The sequence below is a fragment of the Cavia porcellus genome, unplaced genomic scaffold, assembly GCF_034190915.1.
Source record: "Cavia porcellus strain 051 isolate PalLab524CR breed Dunkin Hartley unplaced genomic scaffold, mCavPor4.1 scaffold_1, whole genome shotgun sequence".
Lineage (NCBI taxonomy): Eukaryota > Metazoa > Chordata > Mammalia > Rodentia > Caviidae > Cavia > Cavia porcellus.
Window position 1 is genome coordinate 129,352,572 of NW_026947484.1, and position 27,985 is coordinate 129,380,556.

At 44.8% G+C, this 27,985-nt stretch overlaps 2 protein-coding genes and 1 long non-coding RNA gene across 5 annotated transcripts in view; 1 reads left to right on the forward strand and 2 right to left on the reverse strand.

The window, feature by feature from the left end:
- Positions 1 to 700: 700 nt before the first annotated feature.
- Positions 701 to 4,483, reverse strand: Psrc1 (proline and serine rich coiled-coil 1). 2 transcript variants are annotated; one of them, XM_063255543.1, is made up of 8 exons: positions 4,420 to 4,483; positions 4,019 to 4,073; positions 3,871 to 3,928; positions 3,007 to 3,448; positions 2,170 to 2,422; positions 1,839 to 2,087; positions 1,451 to 1,541; positions 701 to 1,272 (listed from the first exon to the last, which is right to left on the reverse strand). In XM_063255543.1, exons 2-8 carry the CDS (start codon positions 4,035 to 4,037, stop codon positions 1,269 to 1,271), a joined length of 1,116 nt encoding a protein of 371 aa, XP_063111613.1. In that variant the 5' UTR covers positions 4,038 to 4,073; positions 4,420 to 4,483; the 3' UTR covers positions 701 to 1,268. The 2 variants fall into 2 exon arrangements, with proteins under 2 accessions (XP_063111613.1, XP_003479030.3); XM_003478982.4 differs by lacking the exon at positions 4,420 to 4,483 and adding an exon at positions 4,193 to 4,322.
- Positions 4,019 to 27,881, reverse strand: Mybphl (myosin binding protein H like). 2 transcript variants are annotated; one of them, XM_063255554.1, is made up of 9 exons: positions 25,382 to 27,881; positions 14,172 to 14,260; positions 13,462 to 13,657; positions 13,117 to 13,256; positions 12,831 to 12,990; positions 12,594 to 12,730; positions 11,523 to 11,709; positions 10,540 to 10,581; positions 4,019 to 4,073 (listed from the first exon to the last, which is right to left on the reverse strand). In XM_063255554.1, exons 1-8 carry the CDS (start codon positions 25,524 to 25,526, stop codon positions 10,571 to 10,573), a joined length of 1,065 nt encoding a protein of 354 aa, XP_063111624.1. In that variant the 5' UTR covers positions 25,527 to 27,881; the 3' UTR covers positions 4,019 to 4,073; positions 10,540 to 10,570. The 2 variants fall into 2 exon arrangements, with proteins under 2 accessions (XP_063111624.1, XP_012998221.1); XM_013142767.3 differs by lacking the exon at positions 4,019 to 4,073 and adding an exon at positions 8,682 to 9,084.
- The window catches only part of LOC111754301 (uncharacterized), a 57,654-nt gene continuing 48,447 nt past the window's right edge, over positions 18,779 to 27,985 (forward strand). The window contains exon 1 of the long non-coding RNA XR_002789009.2: positions 18,779 to 19,404. This is a non-coding gene — a long non-coding RNA (uncharacterized LOC111754301). The remainder of the gene's footprint in view (positions 19,405 to 27,985) is intronic.

Genomic DNA, 27,985 nt, shown 5'->3' on the forward strand with positions numbered 1-27,985 from the left:
CAAAACCCTCAAACTACAACAACAAAAAAAACCCCAACAAAACAAATTTCAACTCAAAGGAACGGAATTCGTTCAAAAGGGTCAAAGTCTGCAAATGATGTTAGACCCTAAGCTAAATCTGTTAAGAGAGTCTTGGTCATTTATTCAACAAACCCTCATCATCTTACACTCAAATATTTTCTAAATAAATGAATGAAATGCTCTGCTACAGTCACACTAGGGGACTGCAGAGGTTTATAAATTCTGGTGCCAGCACTCAAGTCTAGTAGGGAGGATGAGATAAGACAGACAATTCTAATGATGTGAGGAAGAATGTGACAAGGTGTCCTAGCACCTCCTCATCCCACAAGTATAGCAGAGAAGTAGCCAGAAAGTTCCCAGGAGCCCCTGCTGTCTTGGCAGCAAAGGACATTCAGGTGTAGGATAGAATAATTCACGAAGATCCTAGCATAAGAGCCTCACACTCCATGAATTAAGCTACCCTAATTTTAACCTGGTCCTTCTATTATCTGAACCTGTGGAGAGGAAGCCTGTTCTCATCAAATGCAAAGAGGGTAGTCACAGCCTGATGAGCTGGAAGCTCAAGGGTCTTGGACCTGTTTAAGCCTCTACCTGGGCGGTCTATCCTGGCGGACTCACTAGAATTACAGTGGTTTATTCTAAATTTGTTAGACGTTAGACCAGGATCCACTTCCAGATATCCTGAAAATATAAAAAATACATTCCCTTTATTTTACAAAAATGCAGACTGACAGAGTTATCAACTGGCCTGTAAGGAATCACAGAATTTACAGGAAAAAAGTTCTGGTGACCAGGTGCCTGCTTTCCCTCTCCAAACAGGCCCATGTCCAGTGGAGGATGTGATTCAGAAAGATCTCTCTTCAGAGAGCAGGGTTGGCTACGGAGGTCATTCACGTGTAAATGTGTCCAGTGAACCAAGCCTGGGAAGAAGATTAAGCTCTCCAGGGTGGACCGCAAGAGTGGGGACAGAAGAGAATAAGCCACTTGGTCTGCATTTCTCATTTTGTTTGTTAATCTCGCTGCTGGGAGGTGACCTCTTTTTCCTCTCATCTTCAGAGTTTGGGTTTCCTCCAGCTCAACCTGAATCCACCCCAACTCCTATGGTCTCTATTCCTGGGGATTGGGCCTGACGACATCTCTTTCTCCTGTTCCAGGCCAGGAATTTGGAGTTGGGCCCTGCTGGTACAGCTGAATCCAGGCAGTGACTGTAGTGGCTTGCTACTGAATTCCTGCTTGTGCTGATCTCTTTACCTGAAGAGACAAAAGGGGAACTGCTTTAAGGTACCTTCCTTCTTCAAGCCCATCTGTCACCCAGGTAAATTCAGCTCCTAACCTTTGCCTCAGGCCTTCCTCTTTAGGCCCAGTGTTTCCATAAAGAATTCAGGGCTGCTGGGAAGCCCAGAGGATGGGGTGGAGAGACCAGCCTTACCTGGTAGGCCCAGGGACTGCAACTTTCCTGGGAGGCTGCAGACTGCTGCGAGTGGCACTAATGACAGGAAGATTTGGTTGCTGGGAAAGAGCTTGATGGGGATTAGCAAAAGAAAGTTAGCAGAAAGTTCAACTGACCTTCTCAAGAAATACTAGCTGAAGGTAGAGTGCTGCCCCCAGTAGGTAAAAACCATGAAGTACTTACAAACCAAGGCTCAGACTCTCTACTCAGACCCACATTCTCCTAATTCAGTCTCCCCAGTTCAAATGGAATTTTAAGGAAGGTAGTGAAAGTGGTCATTGTTGCAGCTCTGGGATGCTGAGGTCAAAATTGTGGGAGCATCCGTTTTTTCTCCTGATTTCTTACCTTTATGTCCATTTTTCCTTACCTCTGTGTCCTGCAGCACTTGATCTTGGAAGCCCTTTCCGAGTTGACAGAGAATCAGGAGGCAGGGCACCTTTGCCAGCTGGTACACTCCGGTTGGTGAGTGGCATTCGGCTGGAGGGCCTGGGGATGGCTGAGGGAACGGGCAGTCGACTGGAACACTTAGCAACTGCTCCCTGTGGCCTAGATAGGCGTTGTGAGTTGCTCGTTGAAGGCTGAGGGGCCAGGACTGGTCTGACTGGGGTAGGTGGGCCTGGTGAAAAGGAGTAGAAGCATCTTAGGGTAAGATCTGCTTCCCTACCCTGTCACCCACAGCTTTGCTGCCTGAGTCTCACTTGCTGATGCCCTCATACGGGGCCCAGTTTTTCCCCGTGATAGAGTTGATCGGAGTGGAGGAGTGGATCGGAGTGGAGGAGTAGATCGGGGCGGAGGAGTGGATCGGGGCGGAGGAGTGGATCGGAGCGGAGGAGTAGATCGGAGCGGAGGAGTGGATCGGATTGGAGCTGACTGGAGCGGAGGAGTTGATCGTACAAGAGGAGATAGCGCTGGGCTTTTGGATGCAGGGAACAGATTGTAAGTGGGCGAATCCTGAAACACAAAAAGAAAGAAGAAAGAAAAAAAAAAAGAATGGAGGAAGAATCTGCTCTGTTGGTTTAAGGGATTAAGGAATAGATGTAGGGTGTTGTCTAGATCCCAGTGAGGAAAGGCAGAAATTAGCTGCCACAACATCATCATCATCACCACCATCACCAGTACCACCTTTTTTTTTTGTCTTTTTGGCACAGTTCTGGGGGCTGAACCCATTCCTTTGCAATGAGCTACATTTCTAACCCTTTTTATTTTCATTCTGGGAGAAGGTCTTGCTAATTCACTAAGTTGTCCAAACTAGGTTCAAACTCGTGATTCTCTTGCCTCAGCCGCCCAGAGGTCTGGGATTACAGACATGTGCCACCATACCTGGTACCAACATCACTCTTACTGAGTTTATTGTAGTCATTAGAGAACCTATACACAGACACTGTGATAAATGCTTGGGTTATGGTGTCTTATTTAAGTTCCCTAATTCCAAAGTTAGAATTACTATCCTCATTTGGCCAGTGAGGAAAGCACTGCCTGCAGCATGTCATATACCATTTCTGGGACACACATGCAACTCAACTTTCCAAACTCACCCTCTTCACAGTGGAGGGCCTCTTCCCAGACGTTGCCCTAAGAGCCCTGGCTGACCCCTTCTTATCGGTGCTCCGGAGTCGAGGCGTCAGGCTGCTTGGTGAGGGTGTGCTCCAAGCCAAAGAGCTCACAGTGGGCAGTAGATCTCGGACAGGACTGTCCTTCAGCACAAAGGTCTCCCGGCGAGGGCTGGCCTTTCCTCGTCGAGGCCCTGGGCCCTCACCTGAACTCTCCCGTTCTTGCAGAGCGCACTGCTCCAACTGAGCTGCCAGTCGATTGGCTTCATCAAGGATCTCCTCCAGCTTCTCTGGGCTGAGAGGGCCTAAACTGAACCTCACACCTTGGGGAGCAGAGGCCACAGTATTCGGGTTACTTCGATGGGAGAGGCCCCGTCGGAGAGGTTTCTCTGCTGTCGCCAACACTGCTATGTCTTCCTCCTCACGACTGAGACAGAAAACAAACAAGGCGACATGCCCACGTAAAAGAGCAGAGACCGTGCAAGGCAGGCTGAAACATCCCTACAACAAGACTAGAGACACAGCGCCAAACACTGATGCCCATTCCAGCAGTGACATCTGGCCTCTAGGTGGTGAGACATCCGGTTCCATATGCACCAACAGGCCTTCAGTATCTCTAACATTGGAAGTGATGCCAAGACGGAGATGCAGGGAATCCACTTACACTTGGCACACTGAAATCTCACTCCCACTCCATGCTTCTCTCCCTCTCAACAGCATCCTAGAGGTCTAAGTCCACCAGCTTACCCTGCAGCTCTAGTCATAAAGTGCCCAATTACCAACCTAATCTTCTCCAGAGGCCAATAAGTAAAAGCAGTGCTGGGGAAAATAGTACAAAAGGGCTGGTACCTGTCAGATGGGGACAGCCCTCCACAGTCCAAGGTCTCATCCATGATAAACTTGACATCTGAAGGGGAAAGAAGAATGAATGCCAACCTCTAGTCCCTGACAGTGGCTTTTCAAGGGAGAGCCTTTCTTCCCCCAGAGTTTCCTTTACCTTCCTCCGAATCCTCCATGTCCCGATAGCCGGAGAGGGTCACCTTAGAGCTGAGCTGGAGAGAAAACATATCTTTTCTCAGGTATCCATCCTACCCAAGATTCCCAGTTCACCCACGGTGCATGCCAGGGGACGAAGGCATGCAGGAGGCAGGCGAGTGACCAGGAGTCGCACCTTCGTGTAAGCACCGCTACCTCCGGGAAAGGTGCAGCGTGCTCCCGCCCCCACCAGGTGACCACCAGCGTCCTGGTCTCTCCTCCACCGGCAATGTCTAAACGCCCCTTCCTCGACACTATCCTTTAGGATTTTCCTGTCCCCGAGCCACCTTTCCACTCTCCCTGCCCCACATCCACTTCACGCCTCCAGCCTACCCTCAGATTCCAATGCCCGTCCCGCCCTACCTTCTACCAAAAAGCTTTCTTCCCAAAAGCCTCGTTTTAGGAATCGGCCCCCCAGGGGGCGGGGCTCCTTTCGAATTTCTCAGGCCCCACCCACTCCTGCCACTTGTGTACAGTGATTGGTGGATTCGGCCGGAAGTTGGCTGGTGATGGCAGGGGAGGCGGCACCGGACAAGCCTTCCCAGAAAGAGTTCGTCTCCCGGGGCCCGAACGAGGCGACGGGTGCAGGCCCTGAGTGCCCGCGTGTGTCCAGGAGCCCCCTCCCCTTTGGCTTCCAGGCTGGCAGCCGGGCGAAGGCAGGCTTGGAGGGGCGGAGCCTCCTCGTGGCGGCGCGCGCGGGTACGCACCAATGAGAGTGGTCTTCGCGCCACGCCTCACTCCCCCACTTCTTTCCAGCTGTCTCCCTCTCCTTCCAGCCTGCAGAGACCTGAGTTACTCAGCTCTCGAGCTCTCTGGGGAGATCGGTTTTCCGTGGGGCGAAATGAGTAGGAAAGCATTTGCCTGTGGTTTCTCAGTGACTTTTCCAAGTTCAAGAAACACCTAACCATTTTTATTTTAGATTTATGAGATTGAAAAGGACATCCATTGCCTTTTTAATCAAGAACATTCATAATACATCTTCTTACGACTGAGAAAGGTGCAAAGAAAACACAGGGAAAGCATCCAAGATGTAAAGAAAACTTGACTTTTCACATTGGGAGGTCTGGGTTCAAATGCAGTCGAGACTTCCGTTTACAAGCAGAGTAGGCTTGAGTACATTTGCCCTGTTTGACCTCTGCATGCTTATTTGTAATACAAAGATCGTGGTCTTCACAGTTACAGGATGAGGAGGATAATTATAAACATCAGATTTTTTGGACTAAAAACTGTTTGTGAAATGCTTAATCCTCCGAGTTAAGTTTTCTAAACGTGCATGAGAAACGTTCTAAAAATTTAAATCAAAAAAGCCCTAAGAGGATGGCAGAGGAGCTTTCTTGTAAACAAAGTTTATGACCATTATCTTGGGTTTTTTTTTTTCCCCTTCTAGGTTTGCTGGTAAAGTCGAGAGTGAGGCATGCAGAAGCAAATAAATGCTTCTGGAAGCAAAGGAGCTTTGGAATTTAGCCCAGTGATAAAGGAAACAGTGGAGAGGCCCAGGACTCAGTGAGAGTAGAGGGTTTGGTCTCTGCTGAACCAGATGGAATGTTAGTTCCTTGCAACACTCTGGTCTACAGAGGGTTGGAAAACCACAGTCAGTAGCTTTCCTCTCTCGGGCAAATGTTGGCACCGGTGGCTGTGAATTATCTGCATTCTTTCTTGCCCTGGGAGCAGCCTGAGTAGGACATTCCTACCCTCTTTACCCACCCATGGGGAGAGGGGTTAGCAACTGGTAGTTAGTTTGAAATCTGTTGTAGTACCAGGGGAAAAAAGCAGTGTAACTCCTTTTTTCTCCATTAGAATATCATCAAAGCACAAGAATTTGTCAGCTAGCATAAGGCCAGTATTCTGGGAAATACTGATATTTGCTCTTTGCCCTTCAACCTCAAAATGATGTGTGTGAACAGCTGTTTAAGATTTTTAATAAATAATGAATCACTGAAATCACACTCCTTCCCAGGCACATAGTAGGCCTTAAAAATTCAAGATATTCCTTAAGTGTCTAATACATAAAAGAAACAATTACGAATTTCAGTGCAGTATTCCTTAAATGCCAAAGGATTCACTGGGAGGTCTTGGTAAGTGTGAGGATTTTTTTTTTCTTTTACCAGGAAAGTTGAGAATGCAGGACCTTTTAAGAGAGAACCCAGCAGTTCTACAAATAACAGCAGCCTGAAGGCTGACTGATTCACCCTTAGGGCATCATAATAAGGCTATTCCTGTGCTGGGGGCGGGGGCGGGGGCGGGGGGGGGGGGGAAGACCTAAGTGTTTCAGCAGAGGTAAGCCTCTTAGCCTTTGTGTGCTTGAGTGGTTGGCTCTGGGCTCTAATCAGTCCCTCTCCTACATTCTCAAGCAGAGTTTCCATAAGCATATTAGGTCCTAAAAATGATTTGCACTACTTTCTCAAATTTCTCAAGCAGGGTACATAAGTAGTAACGTTATCAGGTTGGGGGCTGTGGGGACTCCTAGAGATTCTTTCTGAGTTCTATTTTTTGGTCTTTTTTGTTTTTATCGGTCAGGACTGCCTGCTTACAAGGCTGGCGCTTATGCCGCTGAGCTAAATCCCCAGCCCCTTTTCTGAGTTCTTCTTGTCCTAAATAAAGAACAAACCAGTACAAGGTAGTGAAATGTATATATATAAATTTTTCTTTTTAATCAGGGATCGAACTCACGACTGCATGCTTGCAAGGCAGGCGCTTATGCCAGTAAGCTAAATCCCCAGCCAGTATATTTACTAAAGGTAGGAAAAGAAACATATTCTGCAAAGCAAATGTGGGTCACCTAAAAGTAGGAAAAGAAATACACTCTGTAGGAGAAAGTGGATCACTGTGTGACAGACCACAGTGGCCAAGAGTTCAACAGCAGTTGTCTTTTGTATTTACTCCTCAGACATTAGCTCTAAGTCATCCTGTCAAAAACCTGTTGCAGTCCTTGCTAGATGAACTAAAGATAGCATTCTCTGATGGTCCCACCTACAGGGGTTTGGAAACTGCTTTTCTGTGCATTTCCTGGATCTCTATTATTGACAGGTCACACTCACTTGCTCAGCAGGTTTGCCAAACCCTAATCTCCTGTCTCACTGACTTCATAAGTGCATAGAAAGAAATTAATTTATAACATATGGGGGCTGGGGATTTAGCTCAGCGGCATAAGCGCCTGCCTTGCAAGCAGGCAGTCAAGAGTTTGATCCCTGGTACCGGTAAAAACGAAAAAGACAAAAAAAAAAAAAAATTTTATGACATACAATGGATGCCTTGTGACATTCTCATGGAACTCTTCCTCATGACAAGGATACTTTGCCTCAACTGAGACTGGACTGGTCTAAATAGAAGAATCTTTCCACACTCTTCTTAACCAAATCACTCCCTTTCTTCCTCAAAACCTTAATATTTATGGCCTCCTGGAAAAACTTTTCTTTCTTAAATTGATGATTCCAACCCAGACCAACTAGTTGAAAGAGATGAGAGGAAATAGGAAAGCTTTTGAGTTAAATCCTAGTTTTGCAGCTTTCCAGATATATGACTTTGGGGGATTTGTGAGCTTCAATTTTTTCATTTGTAAAATGTAAATTAAAAGAGATAAAAGCATTGCAAAGAAGGCTGTTTCACTTTTTAAATGTTTGGTTGGTTTCTGCAGTATGAAGGATCAAACCAGAGCCCTAAGCTTGGTAGGTAGGCAAAAGGTCTGGGATGTAATTCAATACAAAAGCCCTGGGTTCAACCCTTCCCTCCCCAAAAAGATACTGAAGGATTCCCTGATGGGCTCTACAAAATGATGGCAGCAGTTGTTTATTATTATGTAACAACCCACTTCAAAAGGTATGGCCTGAAAAACCACCAGCCATTCATTTCATTATGATTTTATATTTGGGCAAGACGCTTCAGGGATGAGTTTTCTCACCTCCACAAGGTTGGTTGGGCCTGACCAGGGCTGAAGGATCTCACATGGCCTCACGTGGTCTAGCACCATGGTGCTGGCTTTCAAATGTTTTGGTGTTTTCCATGTTTTGCTGTCCCCCCATGAGGCCAATGATAATCCAGTAATGTAGCCAGAGAGCTGCCTACCTTCCAAGAACAAAATCAAAATCTATTACACCTTAAATAGTAAAACTACTACACCTCCACACCAGGCCCAGAATTGCTACAACATTACTACAGCTAGGTGCTACTTTTGTCAAAGAAGTCACATGACTCAGGGAAAGGGGAAACAGATTGTAACTCTTGATGGGAGGAACACTTGGACATACAAAGACAGGAGGAACTGCTGCCATCATTTTGTAGAGCCCATCATGGAATCCTTCAGTATCTTTTTGGGGAGGGAGGGGTTGAACCCAGGGCTTTTGTATTGAATTACATCCCAGACCTTTTTTTTTATTTTTTGAGATAGTACTCTAAGTGGCTAATTTGCCCACACTGAGTTTGAACTTGTGATCCTCCAGCTTCAGCCTCCCAGCCTGGTGGAATTATCGGCATGTACTACCATGCCCAGCAGCCTTCAATGTCTTACTGGTTCTAAGAATGAAAACAAATATAAACAAGGGAAGCACACATCCAACATGCAGGGCTTAGGGCTGTACCTTTAATTAAGTATGAATGTATGTATGTGTGTATAAATACATGTGTGTTCATTTTGCTGTTTGCTACTTTGTGGTGGATGTGTACCCTGCTAATCCAGTTTACAGTGGAAAGCCTACAGAGGAAGACAGCAAGTAATTTTCTCCTCTTTCCAGCCTGTCTTACTGTATAGAGTGGAATTCGGTTCTGCCATACACTGTCTAAAAGGACAGTGTTAGAGACCTCTGTGGAAGAGAATGTGGATATGGGGAGAGAAAGAAGAGCCTTAGGGTACTGGAACTTCACACAGTTTGGCCAAAGGATTCCAACTTTCTAAATGTTTTTCCCATATGGAAATTCTCAAATAGAACACTTGTCTATTGAGGAGCCGCACATTTATTTAGATTACTCTGAACCAGACACTGTGCTAAAGTGCTCAAGAATACAGTCTTGTCCCAGTCAGGTTTCCTGGAGACCCTGAAAAGAGACATTATAGCCATTTTAGCAAACAGCCAGAGCACATCTGGGATGTGGAGCTGTCCCCCCCTCATGGTCCCTCCTGTCTGTGGATTCTTTACTTACTATGGTTTACATCACGCTGGGTACTGGGGGGCGGGGCAGCAACACTCACACCAGCCCAGCACAGCATTAACCCAGAGTGAGCAGAGACTCAGAACTCTCTTTGCAAGCCAGCTGGCAGAGAGAGCTCTCCTGAGGGGAATTCGTGCTTTTAATGCATCTCTTAGGGTTTTTATTTGGTATGTATCAAAAATGGGCTTAAATAAATGGCTTAAGGGATCAAATTGATTGTCAATTTTCCTCAGCCAAGAGCTCCAGTTGGAGGAGACAATGACAGGTACCTCTCTTGCATTCTCTCACAAGTTTCTTTTTCCCCCCACCTTACTCATCAATATAACACCGCATTTTTTTTTACTGTGACTCATATAGAATTTAAAGAAGCTACCAGATTCTAAATGATGATCTAGCAGCCCTTTGCAAATAATAGGAACTTCCTAATTAAACATTAAATTACTGTTAACATATAATAAAAATGGTGAGCCAGCTGTAGGTATAGCTGCATACCTATAATCCCAGTACTGGGAGGCTGAGACAGGATTGCTGCTAGTTTGAGGCTAGACTAAGCTACAAATTGAGTTCAAGCCTGGACTACACTGTGAGACTGTTTCAAGAGAAAGAAAGACAGAGAGACAGAGAGACAGAGAGAGACAGAAAGAGAGAGAGAGACAGAGAGAGGAGAGAGACAGAGAGAGAGAGAGAGAGAGAGAGAGAGAGAGAGAGAGAGAGAGAGAGAGAGAGAGAGATTGATTCTTCTATTAGGAAGGAGTGCATGGCATTTAAAGTACTGTAACACTTTGTCCTGTCATTGTTCACTCTGATACTCTGAGGTGAATACTCTTGGCTATTCCTCCATTCTTTCTTTCTTTCTTTGTGTATTTAGTTAGTCTTTTTGAGATAGGCTCTGACTATGCAATTTCAGGCTGACCTTGAGCTCACTTTGCAGCTCCAGCTGGTCTCAAACTCACAATGATCCTCCTGCCTCAGCCTCCCGAGTGCTGGGATTACAGGCGTGTGTTCCTTCACTCTTAATCATTCCCTTGATCTCTCTTCTCACTGTACCTGCCCAGATCCTTCCACAGAGCCCTCACAATTAGATAGAATTTCTTCCCCTTCTTCACACGACCATCAGGTTTGATTCCTGTCACCAACTTGGGGAGTACAGACATGCAAAGAATGTGACAAAAATCAGACTTTATCTATGACAAATTCCCTCCACAGGGGTGATAGTATTAGCTTTAAAAAAAGAAGTGGTAACAAGAAGGTATACAGTTGAGGGGCTCAGGAATATACATCTGTCCCTGACTGAACACCATGAGCCATGAAATGGGATAATCCCTGTGCCCCTTTTCTTACCTTCTCAGGTACCGTGTACTTGTAGGTTGTCTCAATAAGGAGCTGCAAGAATTCAGACATTTCTCAGCGTTAGCATCTCAGAAATATCTGGGAAACCTTTCAGAGCATTATGAAGGGATACTCTAGTTTAAGTTTGGGAGGGTCCCTAAAGAAGAACAGGACATATCAAAACCCATTCATTCCTCCTCCATGTACACAAACAGTGCCCACAATGTGTCAGAAAGTAGGCTGGACACTGCCTCTGCTTTGATTGTGCTTATAGTTTAATAGCAAACTGATATATAAATAATTATAAAACATTATGCTAGGTGCAATAATGGAGATCTAAGCAAGGTGTTAGAAATACAGTAATTATTTTAATTTTTATTATTATTAACAAGGTCTCACTATGTAGTCCAGGTTTGCCTTGAGCTCATGGAGTTACCCAGGTTGGCCTCAAATTCACACCCTCCCTTAGGCTGCCGGGTGCTGGGATTAGAGGTATGGGCCACTACACCCAGCTGAATGAATACTTCAAAGAGGTAGGGAGGATGTGCACTATCACCTTCGAACCAGAAAGAAATATAAAAGAAATCTGAGAAAACACCTGTAGCTTTCTGGGACTGGGTCAGAAGATTGTGAAGATTAAAGAAAAAGGACCTGAGTGAGGAACAGGAGCCTTGGGCCCTCTTCTCCTGGGCCAGCTCCTCATATAACTGATACTGGAAACCTTGGGGAAACCAGTTACCTCCATGGCCTCAGGTTTCTCCTTTGTAAATGGAAATAACCATTCTTTCTATATTACAGAATTGCAATGGAAAGCAGCAAAAACAATAGATAATAAAAATGGCTCCATAAATACATCCAAGTATTTTCTGACAGTGATGAGAGGGCCCAGAGAAGGAAGCCTTTCTCCACCCTGGCCTGCGTCTCTAGCGGCTGACTTTTCCATCAGGGGAGAGACAACACACTTGAAGACAGCAGGACCCCTCCTGCCCTTTTACCTTTCACATCCACCCGGCAGTCTACAGATGCCTCTCCCAGGGCATTGATTGCTTTGCAAGTGTAGATGCCTCCATCAAAGGGACCAGGCTTTCTAATTTCCAGCGAGCAGATTCCCAGGTGACTGAGGGCTCTGTACTTAGGGTTGCCTTGGATATTGATCTTGTTCTTTAGCCAGATGATCTTGGGCTGGAAGATAAAGATGGGAGGGTAGCAAGGGGGAGTAAGGATCAACTGCTTTTTCTTTGCTTGGCATTTGGTATTCTTTACCTACAAGGCTTGTTGAGACTCCCGGTCCCTGATGTGAGAAGAGTGTGTTCCAGTGTGTTTCACAGTCTCCCAAGCTTCTCTTGGTTGAAAAGAACACTGGAAACTCTCCCTTCTCCATCAAGTTATTACCGACAGGAAGAAAAGTGGTTCTTCTTCCTCACTACTTGAGCAGTCCTTCATGGATCAGAAAAGACTGATGCCTATGGTCTTGTATGTATACTGTGCATATGTATATTGTGACCCATCCATATTCTTTATATACCCACTTTTGGCTTGTGAGTAGTTTTCTTTCCCTCTCCTTAGAAAGTAGTTTTTAAAGCAGGTATATTGAAATTCCCCTTCCAGGATGCTACCTCCATGTTGTGTGAACCACCACTCAGAATCCAAGATACTTACTAAAGCTTGTTAATGATGTGGGCCATGGTGACCAGATTATAAATCAAAAGCCTCACTTGAGGTGGTAGCCAGTGGCTCACCTAGGCAGTTTGCATGGCCCTGCTCAGAAAGGTATGGATGGGTGAGTACGGAGAACCCAGTAGGACTCCATCTCTCCTACCAGATAAACTATACAAGGGCAGCAGGTCAGGAAGTGATATCTTTGTACATGAAGAACTAAAAGGAAACACATTTGTATTATCCCAGCTTGAAATACAAATGCCCTTACTGTTCCTAAGGAATCTGCTTTATAAAAGGCAGGTGACGGCAATGGTAGTAGATGTTAAATTAGAATGCTCTGCAACCTAGCTAAAGTCAGGACGGGACAGGAGCAGGAAGCAGCGCTCCTCCCCCAATTCCCCACTCACCTTGGGAAAGGCACGGACACAGCAGAAGAGCTGGGTATGGTAGCCGGTGACTGTAGTGCAGTCTACCAGAGGCTGGGTAAACTTTGGAGCTTCAGAGAAGTCACGTTGAGCAAATTGCTTGGTCTTGTAAATAGTAGCTGCAGGCATAAGAGGGGCCGTGATATACATCTGATAACCCCTTACTTCTACTCTTTTTCTCCTGCTCTCCTTAGTATGTGTTCTCCATTCCTTCCTTACCTGCCTTTTGTATGTGGGCGAGGTCAACAGTGACAGAGGCTGTTTCACTGAGTCCACACTGGTTTTCAGCAAAGACACGAAAGGCATAGGAGTTGCCCACAATGAGGTCAGAAACAACGCAGCTGGTTCGGTGATAATGTTCCAGCACAGTGAACCACAGCTGCAGGGTCCCCAGAAAACACCGTATGTGAGACGCTTGTTTTATGAACTCATCCCATGTGGAGCTGCCAGATGTTGGGTCCAGAATGTCCCATTCCTCCCTCCCTCTTTCCCAGGGAGGCCTCACCCCAGATTTTGTGTCAGCTTTCTGCACTGTGTATCCCAGGAGTGCGGTATTCCCTGTATCTTGGGGAGCTGTCCACTCCAGGGTAGCATTGGAGCCCCAAACGTCCACCAACTTAACACTCCGAGGAGGGCCTGGCCTCTCTGAAAGAGGAGAGCCACGGCAGTGACATAGTACAACCAGTAAGTATTGAAATCACTTCAAGAGTGGCCCTGACTCCATCTCTTCCCAGACCTCTACCCTTGCCCAGACTCACAGTTGGGGGAACATCACCCCAGCTTCCCTAGTTCCCTGTGATGGTGCCTTTTCAGCTGGGGCCCTCTTCACCTCCCACTTCCCCCAGTTTACCTATCACCAGGATGTCAACAGTGGTAGTGGCCTCTAGTTCACCCAGCTGCACACAGAGTTGGTAGCGGCCTGAGTCAGCACGTTGGGCTTCTCGGATGAAGAGGATGGAGTCTTGTTCCCCGTTACGCACACTCACTCGACTGGTGTCCAAGGCACATCCATCATGTGTCCAAGTGACTTGAGGTTTGGGCTTACACTGAGGAATGGGGAATAAGGCTTGAGTAGCCCAGCAGGTTTCTGGACCTTCCATGTCAGATCATCCCAAGTCCGCAGGGTAAACTGACTTGTAGCTGTAAATTTCTTGAGCTAGAGGTTGGTGGACTCTTCCAGGGGACCTCCTCCTTTCAGCAACAGCCTCACGATCATGAGGAAAGGGGATGGCTTTGAGTCTCCTGCCCTTTGAGAGTAGATTGGAGACACCCAGGGGAGCTGGAATCAACTGAATAGCTTCCCAAACTCCCAAGGGCTCTCCAAATTTAGAAGCTTCCAGAACTCCCAGACTGAAAGACAGGAATTAGTCTTACCTCCTCTCATAGAGCATGCCTGACCCTAACCAAACCCACTCTGAGGAGTGCAGAATGCATGAATTTAGCTTCAGAATTTTAGCAATGTGGCCATTCCTTTCAAGGCCAGGAGGACTGCCCCTCTGCTGTTGGGACCCTTGATAGCTGTTTTCAAATCAAAACCTGAGCGAAGGCCAGATTCATCACCTGGAATGGGATTAGTAGATTTACAGTGTCTCCAACCTTCCGAATGTAGGTCTGCCTCAGGGACCGAGGTAGCCGAATCTTGGGGTGCTCTGAGTAATGGAAAGAGAGAAAACAGGAATATTCAGAGGAAGCAGATACTGCATCCAGTTGCACTCTGCTGGTGGTAGCTCAGGTACCCTGCACCAAATAAAGGCTCTATTTTAGGTATGTAAATATTGCTTCCATTGTCTTTTTTTTTTTTTTTTTTTTTGTAGTACTGGAGATTGAACACAGAGTTTCAAACTTGATAGGCAAATGCTCTACCACTGAGCTATACTCCCGGCCCAGTACCGTTGTTTTGCTGGTATTTTGGGATACGTGAATGGCTGAAGGAAAGCATTGAAGTCTGTAGAAAGAGCATGAGAATGTGAGCCCGATGTTTACTTTTAATTTATCTCTTACTTACTGACTTTCCATCAGCTGGGATTTTGTTTCTGTAAGAGCACAGAGCAGTCTGGTCTGTATGCTCTGTCTTTCCAATCCTTTCCTATGGATCTTTAATAACATTGTTTGCATGAGGGCTGCTTTCAGTAAATATTCATTCTGACCTCCCAGTTTGTTGTGGACATAGGAGAATGCTTTCCACTCTGCAGGCAGAGTCAACACTGAGACTCCAGCAGCCTCCTTCGGAGACAGTACTGACATCATCACAGAGGGACCCAGTGTCTAGGACACTTCCTCTGGTGATCACCCTGCTCCCTGGCGCCTGCACAGTATTCTTCCAGTTGGTGGAGGATCACTTTGTGCAAACAAAATCTGGGAAAGATCAGGTCTACTGTTCACATTTCTGTTATCTACCAGGCTGGTACCAGCAAGAAATGAAGATTAGAGCGCATGTATTTGCTTCCTGGAGGAAGAAAGTAGATGCTTCATCTATGGCTTAGAGAATGACCACGTGTCATTTCTCTCCTCTCACTGATGTCTTGGGCTCCTTGGCTGGAATAGACATCCTACCTGGGTTTCCTGGGAGACGTGGGAGACTGACACCACTTTCCAGGCCTCCTAAGACCTCTGTTTCCTTCTTTCTCACAAAAGACAGTCCCCTGCTCTGTTGTCTTAAATAGAATGTAACATGTTTCAGTTCTCACCAACAACTCGGGCCTCCATGCCAAAATTCATTCCTTGTTGGAAAAATGCAACCCTTAGTACATTCCTGTGGCAAAGAACATGATGACTTGATAGCAGATTCCAAATTTTTGATTACACACATTTCCCTGTGAATATACTCCTGAGCATTCATCCTGGATACAAATGTGTTTTCTTACAGACTGAACTCTGTGAATATATAAATTATTTCTAAGTATAGTGGTGTATCCTTGTAATCCCAGCCACTTGGGAAGCTGAAACCAAAAGATCATGAGTTCAAGGCTAGCCTGGACAATTATCTTTTTTTTTTTGGTACCAGGGATCAAACTCATGACCTCTTGCTTGCCAAGCAGGTGCTTATACCACTGAGCTAAAACCTCAGCCCTGGGCAATTATCTTAAAAACAGTAAAACAAACAAAATCTGAAACAATAAAGAAGTACACTATATAAAGCAAAGATGTAAGTGATGACATTTAAAATAAAATAAACAGAGGTCCTACCATGTTCTTCCTGCAACTCAGTTGGTATTACTATATGCTCCTGCATTACTATATCAAGGTTAGTTGTCACTTGTAAATGAATACTGTCAGTATATACATTTTTCTCAGATGCTCATGGATATTCTCCAAAATAGATCACAGACTAACTCGTAGAATATGCTTAAGTAAATGCAAATGAATAGAAATTATCCCATGGATATTATCAGATGATAATGCAATGAAATTAGAAATCAACGGCAAAAGAAACCATAAAAATTCATAAATGCATGGAAATTAAATGATACCTTTCTGAACAACCAATGGGTCTCAGATAAAAATTAAAGGAGAAATTAGACAGTTTCTGTCATTAAATAATAAGGCCAATACAACAAGCCATGTTATGGGACACAATGAAAGTAGTCCTATGAGGGAAATTTACAGTGGTGCATTCTCACATTAGAAAACCAGAATGAGTTCAAATAAACAACCTAATGTTGAACCTCAACCTTCTAGAAAAAGAAGAGCAAGTCAAGTCCAAAGTTCATATAAGGAAGGAAATGATAAATATCAGAAAAGAAATCAATGCAACTGAGACTAAGAAAACAATAAAAGAATCAATGAATTGAAGAGTTGGTTCTTTGAAAGATTAAATAAAACCTACAAACCCGTAGTCAACCTCATTTAAAAAGAAAAAAAAAAGACTCAAATCTATGCAACTAAGAATGAAAAGGGTGGGCTGGGGATTTAGCTCAGCGTCATAAGCACCCATCTGGCAAGCACGAGGTCATGAGTTTGATCCCCAGTACCTAAAAAATAAAATAAGAATGAAATGGGTGAAATCACAACAGATATTTGTTGTGAGACCATCACTGTCTCACCTATTTTAAGAATCTGTGTTCTAGTAAAACTTAGAAGAAATGGACAGATTCCTAGATACATATGAACTACCAAAGCTAAATCAAGAAGATATAAAAATTTTAAGTAAACCAGTATCAGTCAATAAAATTGAAGATATAGTTAAAAACCTACCGACAAAGAAAAGCCCAAGTCCTTTTGGATTCACTGCTTAATTCTACAATAATATTAGAGAAGACCTAGTGCCACTACTTTTCAAACTTTTTAATAAAATTGATAGGGAAGCAATACTCCCAGATTCATTAATGGAAGTAAGCATTACCCTGATACCAAAACCAGAGAGGTTTTGATATCCCGGGGGGGGGGGGGAAGAACTACAAGTCAAACACTCTAAGGAACATAGATACAAAAATCCTCAATATGATACTGGCAAATGGAATTCAGCCAATCATCAAAAACATTATGCAGCATGATCAAGTAGGATGTATCCCGGGATGTAGGGATGGTTCAACATAGGCAAAACAATAATTATAATATATCATATTAACAGAACCAAGGACAAATATCATGTGTTTATCTCGATAGATGCAGAAAAACATTTGACAGAGTCTAACACTCACTAATGATTAAAAAATCCTATAGATAAGTGGAATAGATGGTGTTTATCTCAATCTGATAAAAGCCATCTATGAAAAACCAACAACCAACATCATACTGAATGGGCAAAAACTGAAAGCTTTCACTCTAAATTCAGGAAGGAGACAGGGATGTCCACTATCACCACTTCTGTTCAATGTAGTCCTGGAAACATTAGCCAGAGCAATTAGACAAGATAAATAAATAAAAAGAGTAAGAATAGGAAAGGAAGAAGTTAAATCATCATTTGTGCATGATATGATATTCTACATAGAAGACCCCCCAAAACCCACTGAAAGACTTAGATTTAATAACCAAATTCAGTAGCATAGTTGAATACAAAGTTAACACTCAAACATCAATAGCCTTTGTGTACAGGAATAACAAACTCACTGATAAGAGATATTAGAGAAACAATACTTTCATACTAGCATTCAAAAAAAATGAAATAGTTAGAAATCAATCTAATAAAGGAAATATTACAAACTGTGCTGCTGGTCTGGGATATAACTCAGTGGTACAGTGCCTGCCTGACAAGCATAAGGTCATGAGTTCAATTCCCAGCATCAATAAATAAGTAAATCATACACAAACTGTGCTGCTGAGATTCCATCTCACTCCAGAATGGTTATTATCAAGAAATCAACCAATAACAAATGCTGACAGGACTATAAGGAAAAAGGAACTCTTCTCCACTGATGGTGGGAGTAGAGATTGGTGTGGCCCCTGTGGAAATTAGTGTGGACATTCCTCAAAAAAAATGAGGACTAGAGGTTCCATTTGACCCAGCTATTCCCCTTCTGAGTATCTTCCTGGAAGAATTAAAAGCATCATATTGCAGTGATATATGCACACCCATGCGTATAGCAGCATAGTTTGTAATAGATAAATCTTGGAAACAGTCCCAATGCCCATCAACTGATGAATGGATAAAGAAGATGTGGTGCTTTCAACATAGTGAAGTACTACTCTGCCATAAAGAAGAATAAGCTCAATACATTCCAGCTAAATTGATGCACTTTGAAACTGTACTCTTAAGTGAAATGAATCAAACACTCACGTTTAAATAGTGCATTGTTTCTCTTGTGTGAGAAACTGAAAATGTAGGTAAGTTTCAAAATGTATAATAGATACTGGGAAAAAGGAAGAAAATGATCAAATGATTAGGGGAACAAGGAAAGGGGAGGGAAAAGGAAGGAAGGGACAAGAGAAAAAGAATAGAAGGGGAAAATGGAAACAAAGCTTTTGTAAATAAGGGGAAGAGGAATGGAGAGCAGGGAGGGGAACAGGAGAAAAAAGCAGGATATATTATGTATAAGCACAAATTCGCTATGATGAATGTTATCTAAAATGTACCCATAAAATTAGAATGAATACAAACGCACAGCACCATTTCATTTTTTAGTTTCCTCCAAGGCCGGACTAGACCTCAGGGCCTGCGTGCTAAGGAATGTGAATGCTCTCAGTAAGATCCGCACAGAGGAGCCGAGCTGCCAGCAGCACAGTCTCCTCCTCCAGTTGTCCTTGCTGACTTTGGTGGCTGGGGGCGGGGTGGGAAGCACAGAGGACTTATTGTGTGATGTGTTCCTCTCCTCTGGCCATTTTGGCAAGCAACCGAGGAGCTGAAAACAGGCGGATGTGAGGTTTTTTTTTTTTTTTTTTTTTTAAAGGACTGTAGTTGGAAAGGGGTGAAACCCCAGTCTTGTTGAGCTTGGCTCCCCACTCTTGGGAGGAGAAATAACCCTTCGTACTTGTTGAGGAAAGGGCTGGAGAGAAGACTCCGCTGTTCCTTGTGCTGCCAATGGACAGGCTGAGGTTTGGAGGCCTGTAGTGAACACGCAGACTAGAGACTAGGGTGATGGCTAGAACACAGAGTAACTGACTTCTGGGAACCACCTGCCTAGCTGTGAAGTTGTGCTTCTTATCTAGCATTGCTGATCAGAAGGACCCATTCTCCGAGCTGTCTACTCATCACTCCTCTGTCTCCCTCCCGCTGGGCGCTGGGCCAGGGCTCTGATGTGACCTCCAGTGACCTGGAGGGAGGCGGTGACAAGAGAAGGCAGGCAGAGGGCTAGACCTGAGGACTGCAAAGGCCTGAGATGGGGACGGGATCTGGGCCTTCACCTAGGTCTGAAAGGTATGTCAATGAGCCCTACTCTGCCCAGTTTTATGGACAGGTGCACGTGGTGAATGTTTGTTTCCACCTAGTGTTTCCTAGAAAAATACCTTAGAGCCAGGCATGGTGGTGCGCTCATGTAATCCCAGCACTCAGGAGCCTGGGGTAGGAGGATCATTGCAAGTTCGAGACTAAAAAGTGAGGCCAAGCCAGCTTGAATCCATACTAGACCCTGTCTCAAAAGAGAGACAAAGGGAAAGAGAGTGTGTGTGTGTGTGTGTGTGAGAGAGAGAGAGAGAGAGAGAGACAGACAGACAGACAGACAGACAGAAAGAGATATCTTGGCAAATTCTTTCACCTGAATGAAGGAAAAAAATGAATGGAATGTGTGGGACATAAGCTCTGGTGCATGTGTGTGGGCATTTGCAGAGGGACTTTTAAGACCTCAAGGGGATCCCAGTTGGGGCAGGGCTGGAGACAAAGGATGTGGTGGAGGCAGTTGGCTGCTCCTTGGAGGACTCCCATTCTGGTCCTTTATAAGTGGGATTCTAACAAGACAATGGAACTGAGGTTACCTGAGTGTTCCAGCTCCTAGAGGGTAAGTTGGTGGAGGTTCTGCACTCAGTAGGCAGCCAGGCCACTGGGAAGGCAGAGGATGGGCTTGGGGCTGACACAGCCCAGAGTACCTGAGGTGCAGAAGAGGACTTGGCAGCTCCAGATGCCTGGTCAGCAGCAAGTTCTCCAATCACTTCCCAGCTTAATCTGACCCTTTGCTTAGAATGTTAATATGTGGGCTTATTTGAGGCATCCCTTTTCACACATCCGCAGTCAGACTAGGTGTAAATTGTCCTGACCTTGGGCAGGCATGGTTTCCCTGAACACCCAAGACCTTTCTCCTACTCAGATGCCAGGAGGCATGTGAACCAAAGCCCAGAGAACCACTTTTCCCAGACTAGGTCTGTGACTACCCCAGTTTGGTTTTCTGCCTCCACAAGTCTTGGGGGAAAAGGAGTTTTGAAAAGCCCTTTGAGTGCCACTGATTTCTGAGTTGTGTTGCTCTAAACACTTTATTTCTCTTGGACAGAATGTCGTCTAATTCCTCAACAATTTTTAGAGAAAAAGATTATTTCAAGTCCAAAGATTTTGACTCCTCCTGACTAGAAAGTTCTTCCTAATTTCTTTAATTCATTCTGCTGAAATTTACGTGCATTTTATTATTCTATTCTCATGAGAAAGAATTCATTATTTTTTTAGAATTTTTAATAATTGGTAAATATTCTCTTATAATTTCTTTTCATATGGTTAGAGACTTTGCCCCAACTGTTCCCTAAAGGCCATGCCATTCAGACTGATGTTACTGTGGCTTGAGGAGTGAAGAAGGAGGTCAGACCTGTTAGAGGTGTGTGTGTGTGTATGTATGAGGGTGTGTGTAAATATTCAAACGTGTGTCTATGGTTACCAAAAGAGGACAATGCCCAAGAACAGTCATAGCTTTGAAGCTATGTATTTCCAGGGATCCAAGAAGTAACAGCATCTCTTAGAGAAACATTTGCTGATGTCTAGGATGTGGTCATGGTTTTGGAAACCTGTATGGAAGACTGTGATGGGAAAGGAGCATGGTGATCTCAGAACTTTTGGAAGGACAAGAGTGTCATCTCCTTGAAGATCATGAAACTAAGATCAGATAAAATGAGGCACACAGCAGGCAACATTTCTCTGGGATATAGACTCTGCTACTTCTACCTGCACGTCCCTGGCTTACTGCTTGTGACTCTGACCCTGCTGTAGTCATCATTTCTAGTGACTTCACTGCCTGTCCTTTCAACCCCTGCATGACCTTTCACATTCTAGTCTGCCACTTCCTTTGCCCTGTTAGCCACTGCACTCAGTGGCCATTCTCTACGTCAGGAAATGCAGGCCCTCTGTGATCTGAATTGTGAGCATCCCACCCTCTCGTCACCCTTATAACAGAGTCAGCTAACTATCCACAAACCTGATCTTCCCCCTTCCAAAGAGTAGTCGTCTTTGAGGATACAGTAGTTGCCCAGCTTGGCACATTCCCGTGCCCCTGCTGTAGAGCAGAAAACTAGGTTCTTACCAATGGACAATCAGTGGAAATGGTGGGAATCACTCTCGGGCCAAGGACTCTATGGAGTAAGTACTTCATGTTCCCCTTCTGCTCCCTGTATGCAGATGATCACAGGACCCTTAGGAATGGCAGAACTACCACTTTAAAAATGTTTGTGCCCCCAAATTGCTGCATGGAGAACTATCCACTCAACAGGTGAACTTGTTTTCAGATCTTTGGTGGTAAAAAACAAAGATCTGTGGTTTCTGAGATTTGTTTCATCAACTAATGCAATCTCTATTCCTTTAGGCTACTTCTTCTACTGCTGCAACACCAGCAATACTTTTCAGCACCGAGATGTTTGATCCTACCTCTCTTCCACTATCTAGCACCTCTCCCATGCGACTTTATTCCCCATCCAGTTTGGAGTCCATGGTCATTATGATGCTCTTTTGCATACTCAAATCCCTGTGTACTTTCACTTTACTGCATCTTCTTGGAATACCTAACTCTGCTTAAAGTATCTACCCCAGTGCCTGCATATGCAGACACACATGGCGAACGAAAGGATGCCCACATGGCCATTAATAATAAACACTGCCTGGAAATGGCCCTGACAATTCTGTTAGATTTCCCAAGTCCTGTTCCTTGATTCCTATTCTTCTGGGTGACTTGTGCACACCTTCTCTTCTAAAACCTCTCAATCTTCTCCCTCTTTCTTATTGTTTGATGATTTTGCTAGCTTCTAAGACCTACTTACTGACTCTTAACAAGTAACCATAAAAATCCCTAAAACCTGTGTCTGTTCACATCAGTCTGGACTTGAAACTTTGCAGTGGTTGTCTATCTGTCTCTGAGTCAAACCCAAATCTTCACAATACCCCCAGTTTTACCACTGTCTCCCTCAATGGGCTCCAGTCACAGTGGCTCCAACCCAAAAGCTCACCTCTGCCTCAGGGCCTTTGCATTTGTTGCACTTATGTTTTGCTCCTTTACCTGTTACACTGCTGCTCATGTACCACCTTGTTAATGAGGCCTCCACTGATGTCCTCTCTGAAACAGTAAGCGTGCATACTTCTAGCAACCAGAACTTTCTATCCCCTTGCCTCTGTTATTTTTGCCATAACATTTATCACCATCTGACATACTTTTTTACTTGTCTCTCTCCAGTAGAATATTTATTTTTGCCTATTTTGTACATTTCTATAACTGGTACCTAGAACATTGCCTGGCACATAATAGGTACAAAAATAAGTATTTGTGGAAGATGAACAGGGAACAAGGAAGGAAAGGAGGGAGGGAGGAAAAACTTGCTCCCAGATACAAGATTCAGCTTCCTGTACCTGGAAGATACAATAGTTTAGACTGCAAGATGACGCACAGCCAGAGAGTCAGTTTTGCTGAAACCAGCAGCTTGGCCTGCTCTCTTCTCTCTCAGAGTCTCATCATCTCCATGTCAGGGATGTAACCTCTGTCTTGGGAGCTCCCTCAGCCCCCTGCCAAGCAGGACACAGTGCTTCAGTGTAGTTCTGACACAGAGAACTGGCTACCATTGGTGGTCACATATTCCTGCTTGTTTACACATGTAAACAGACTTGCTTGAATGCATGCTCACTGTTGGTTGGTGGCAGCTGATTTTTTTTTTTTTTTAACATTAGGGAGGCAGTTGATTTTGATTTTGCAAAGTTCTCAAAATCTCGCACTGCCTAGCATCTCAAGGGATGTTTGGATGGACATTGGAGGCTCTGTGAACTCCCTGAACTTTTTGGTGTTTTTTTCCTTGGGGTGAAAGTTCACAGTTTTCATTACATTTTGTGATGTGGTTGTGAGTGGCTCAACCATCAAAGGGGTAAGACAGATTTAGTTCAACTTCTCAGTTTACAGATGAAGAAACATGGAGCCCAGAGAGGCGGACTAGTTTGCTTAGGGGAGCAGAACTGAGCTAGGACTTGAATTCCAAGAAGCTAACAGATGCACACATACATTTACAAAGTGTTGCTGGGAGAGGTGGCACAAGCCTGTAACCCCTGAGCTGGGAAGGCTGAGGCAGGAGGATTGCCATGGGTTTGGGACCATCCTGGTCTATACAGGGAGTTCAAGGTCAGCCTGAAATAGTGAGACTCTGTCTCAAAAAACCTAACTCAATCAATCAATCAAAATGTCAAAGAGTGTCCTTGCTAGTCACATCTGGATGCCACTCAGTTGAGCCCCTGGCTAGGGCCCCTGAGACCTGTAGTTTACAGAGCTGCCCCATGAAGATAGAAGGCTTCAGGCAGCCAGGGCGCTCAAGGATAGCTGCCTGCATTGTCGTCACACCCTACAACTGAGAAGAGAGTCTGGGTGAGTTGAGTGCCTGCCCCCAAGGGCTATGTGGAGACCAGTAGAGAGAGTTGGGGAGTCAGCAGTGCTGGTCTCACTCTTTCTGTCATTGACCTTTTCTTTGCTTATTTTAGGGGAAGAAACTGGTATTCTGCCTCAATCACCTCAGCTTGATATGTTCACAATAACTTCTGCTCCTCCCATCTTTTCTTCAAATAGGATGAATTTGACTAACTCTTCCTTGATATTCCAGTGACTTGTGAAATTCCAACATCTTCCATTAGGATGACAAACAGCAAAAAGCTTTTCCACATGACCCTATTCAGAGATAGAACTCTTGGCTTTTGGGAATATTATCTATCTATTCATGTTTTGGTTTAGCCTCTTCCAAGGCACTCTGGATTATCTCAACAACCCTTTTATCTACCCTACTAGGTACATGTCTACAATCACTATTTTACAGAAAGGAAATTGAAACTTGGAAATTAACTGACTTGTCCAAGGTCAAAGATCTGCTGGAGGCAGCACTGGAAATGGAACCCAGATTGTAGTCTCCAAGTTCAAAATGACTCTTCTCCTCCTATGTCTTCCTATCCTGGGAATCTATGAGTCTCTCATTTGTGGTCTTTGCATGGTCTGCATTTAAGACTTTGGGAGCTGGAAACTGGGACTTTCAGAAGCTCTATTACACATTTAATATAGCCTTGCAGCTGCTTCTAAAGATTATAAAGCAGGAGGGAAGAGCTGGTATCTACCTGCTGTCTCTCTCTCTGGTGTGCTGAGTCAGGTGCAGCAGGAGACCCACCTGGGCTTAGCTCCCAGAGATTTCCAAGTGAGCTACAGGGCCCTTGGCCAGGACCATCAGGACCAAGGGCAACATGGGGTTGGAAGAGGGACCAAGCACTTGCTGGCTTCAGAATTCCTTTTTGCTGAGACTACCATGAAGGGAAAACTAGCTCATCCCAGAAGGGCTCCATTTCCATAGTCCTCCAACTCTGAGGGGTCAGAATTTCCCATGGGAGCCAGTAGAGGTGTTGAAGTGGGTCCTGATGCCAGGACACGGCCGGGAGCAACTGAGTGTCACTGCTGCTTGACAGCCACTCTGTACCAACAGCTTTTGATTCCCCTTCTACTGCAGACAGCCGATATGATATCTCACTCCTCATTCCCTTCCTGACTGGTCATTAGTATATCAGGTCTTTCCAGCCCCATGACAGACATCTTTTTGGGGGGTGGGTGGGTACTGGGGATTGAACTCATGATTTTACACTTGCCAGGCAGGTGCTTATGCCGCTGAGCTAAACCTCTGGTGACACACATCTTTCAAAGGCAGAAATATAAACACATAATTTTTTGTAACTGTAAAGTACCATGAACACCATTCACTGACTCCTTAGCTACAAAACCAAAACACAGCAAGGAAACTTACAGCAAATAAGAATTCAAGGAAGAGGTTGGGATCTCCAGAGAATTAGCCTGTATCCTAAGTACAGATCCCATAAAGACATTAAGCCTTGTAAAAACCTGAGGCATTGTTAGGGCAGTAGGGAAGTCCTCTCCAACTCCCACCACCCGGCCTCCACCCCTGACCAGTTTGTTGCCAAGAGTCACCTTCCACAGGAAGCAGGAGCTGGGGAGTAGAGCCACAGGGCCCCTGTCGAAGTGAGGGCTGGGGTCCTTCAGCATCGGCTAGGCTGGCTTCTTTCACCTTCAGCTTCGAGCCTAAGGCCACCTCCGGAGCTGTGGCTGACTCCATGCTGGGCCAACCCAGAGGCTGGGCTCCAGCAGATTTCACTGTTGGTGCTAGGGAGGGGCTGAGCACCTGCTATGCAGACTGGCCTCTGGGGTCCTAGCCACATGCTTATGTAAGTGGGCTGGCCTTTTTCCACCTACCTAGCCCCAGCAGAAGGGTGAAGTATGGGTTAGGGGAAGAGAGGAGGATCACAGAGCAGCCCAGAATAGTCACAGGAGGAGGGCTGAGGTGGCTCTGTTATCTTGGGAGAGAGATGACACCCCTCACAAAGCTGGGGAGGGAGGAGAGCACTTGAGCACAGAACATACAAAAGGGACCTCTGGCTTCTGTTGAGAGGATTGGGTGACAGTTCAGCTCCAGACCTCTGGCTCATCCCATAAGGTCCCAAGATCCACTGATTCACGGCACACCTTTAGCTGCACCCACATTGAGTAAAGTCTCTTTGACTTTTAGGACCTGCCTTAACCTCTCTGCCCATTCTTTGCAACTTCCCCCTTGAAAGGAAGTAGTCTTCAGTGGTGGGCTGAGTTTGCTCTCTGCAGGCAAGACTACCTGGACGCTGTATGGGCTTTGTGACCAACTACCTTGAGACTCACAACACACAGACTCTTTCCTTTCATGCTGGAGGTTGAATGCAGCATGCTAAATAAGTGCTCTACTACTGAGCTGTATTCCCAGTCCTCAGTCTAAGTCTCTTTCTTAATTTGTAAAAAGGAGATAATAATAACCACAGGGTTATTGTGAGGATTAAAAGAGGTAATCTCTATATAAAGTGCTTAGTGTAGCTGACAAAGTGCCTGATAAAGGAAGCTATTTTTAGGTCAGGCCATCATTTCTCCCTTTGAAAGCTGTATCTCTCTTCCTGAGATACAACACAAATGAAGTGGGAGGCAGCAGGGGTAGAGCTTCGCTGAGGGACCTGTCATTTCTGGCTGTACCACTCAGTTACCAGTTGGTGGCTCAGAGCCACAGGTCTATGAATCAAGAAATGTTGATGTTGTAATTGTATAGATGATAAAATGATAAAATACAGGAAACTGGCCAGCCCATAATAGGAACTAGTTATGCAGTAAAGGACCTATATGGATTCCTGGCATACCCAACTCTTGTTCTATATGTGTTAAATACTCCATCCAAATTATTCAGTTTCCTGTCATACTCCCACTTTCCTGTCTCCAGAAGTCAGCATCTCCTCTGTATTTTTTTTAAAAATATACTTTATTTTTAGAGCAGTTTTAGGGTCACAGCAAAGTTGAATGGAAGAAGTGTTCCCATATTTCCCTCCCCCACACTTTTTTCCATGGGGAAAAACAATCAGAGCTGTAGAATGAATGGCTGCTTACTTTAGCACCCTACATGGGGGCGGCCAGGAGATTCTAGGAGCTTTTGTTATTATCTTGCAGTGATAGAATTCCAGACCCTTTGCAATCTGTAAAGGGCCAGGACAAATTACAGATACACGATAGGGTCAGGAACCTGCTTGTCAGGCCCTGAAGCAGCTGAAGAGGACAGCCTAGGGGACTGACCTCTAGGTCTGGTTTGATTGATAAAAGGCCAGACTTGTACCCTCTTGGAGCTAGTATGAAGGTCTCCTTGACCTGTTTCTCCTATGACCCAGCCAAATCCCCTAGAAATATCTGTGTCACATTAGGTGACTCCCTTATACTCACTCAACCCTGAAGCTTTCAGTCTTAGATCTTTGTTGCAAGGAAGTTAAGATGAAGATTTCTTGGGTCTACCCATCAGAAAGTCTTAATTCAATAGATCTAGGGTAGAATCCAGGAATCTACACTTTTAAGAAAGCAAGTTGTTGGTTCTGAATACAGTAAATCTTAAAACATTGTTAGAATTCTTCAGACAAAAACTACTGCAAATAAGCTTGTGGGGTTGGTATGCTCCCACCAGAAGGTGGCCTCTTCAGTAACAAGGCTTTACCCTGATACCTCTAGACCAAGGTGCTATAGCTACATGGAAATATTGGCTCAGAACAGCAGAGCAGAATGGCTGAAGGCTGAAGGTGGAAGGGCAGGAAGTCTCCTATAGGTGACACTTGGAAGAAAGCTGCAGTTCTTTGAAGGACTTTGAATAAATGCAGCAAGAAAATCTAAGAGGGGTAGACTAAAAGGTATGAAGGTTAAATTTTAATGCTGTCATTTTTCAAGTTTGCTACAAGGAACACAGAATCCAGGAGAGTAAAGGTACTTGCCATATTGAGAAGGAAAAGAATAGCAAGAGAAAGGCTAGAAGGTATGTGGGTAGGTCTTGAGAGAGTTTCTGAGGGTAAGACTACATGCCATGAGGGGTAGATCTTTATAAGAATAAAGAACAAGAAAGTCAGATAAGTTTTGGGGGAATAATTCACTTATTGGGAGAGTAATTTTCACCACAAATTACCTAATACTTTTCTTACTAGAAATGTACAGTCCTGGCTCTTTAAAAGGTTTCTTTGCAGGTTGCTGGGT

Coding starts and splice junctions, on each gene's coding strand:
- Psrc1 (XM_063255543.1), bottom strand. Junction 3,449..3,870: donor GGGCTGTCCCCATCTGACAG/GTACCAGCCCTT, acceptor TTTCTGTCTCAG/TCGTGAGGAGGAAGACATAG. Junction 2,088..2,169: donor CCGTATGAGGGCATCAGCAA/GTGAGACTCAGG, acceptor CCTTTTCACCAG/GCCCACCTACCCCAGTCAGA.
- Mybphl (XM_063255554.1), bottom strand. CDS start 25,526: ATGGAGTCAGCCACAGCTCCGGAGGTGGCCTTAGGCTCGAAGCTGAAG. Junction 14,261..25,381: donor GCTCCTGCTTCCTGTGGAAG/GTGACTCTTGGC, acceptor TCCATTACTCAG/AGCACCCCAAGATTCGGCTA. Junction 13,257..13,461: donor TGTTGACATCCTGGTGATAG/GTAAACTGGGGG, acceptor CTCCTCTTTCAG/AGAGGCCAGGCCCTCCTCGG.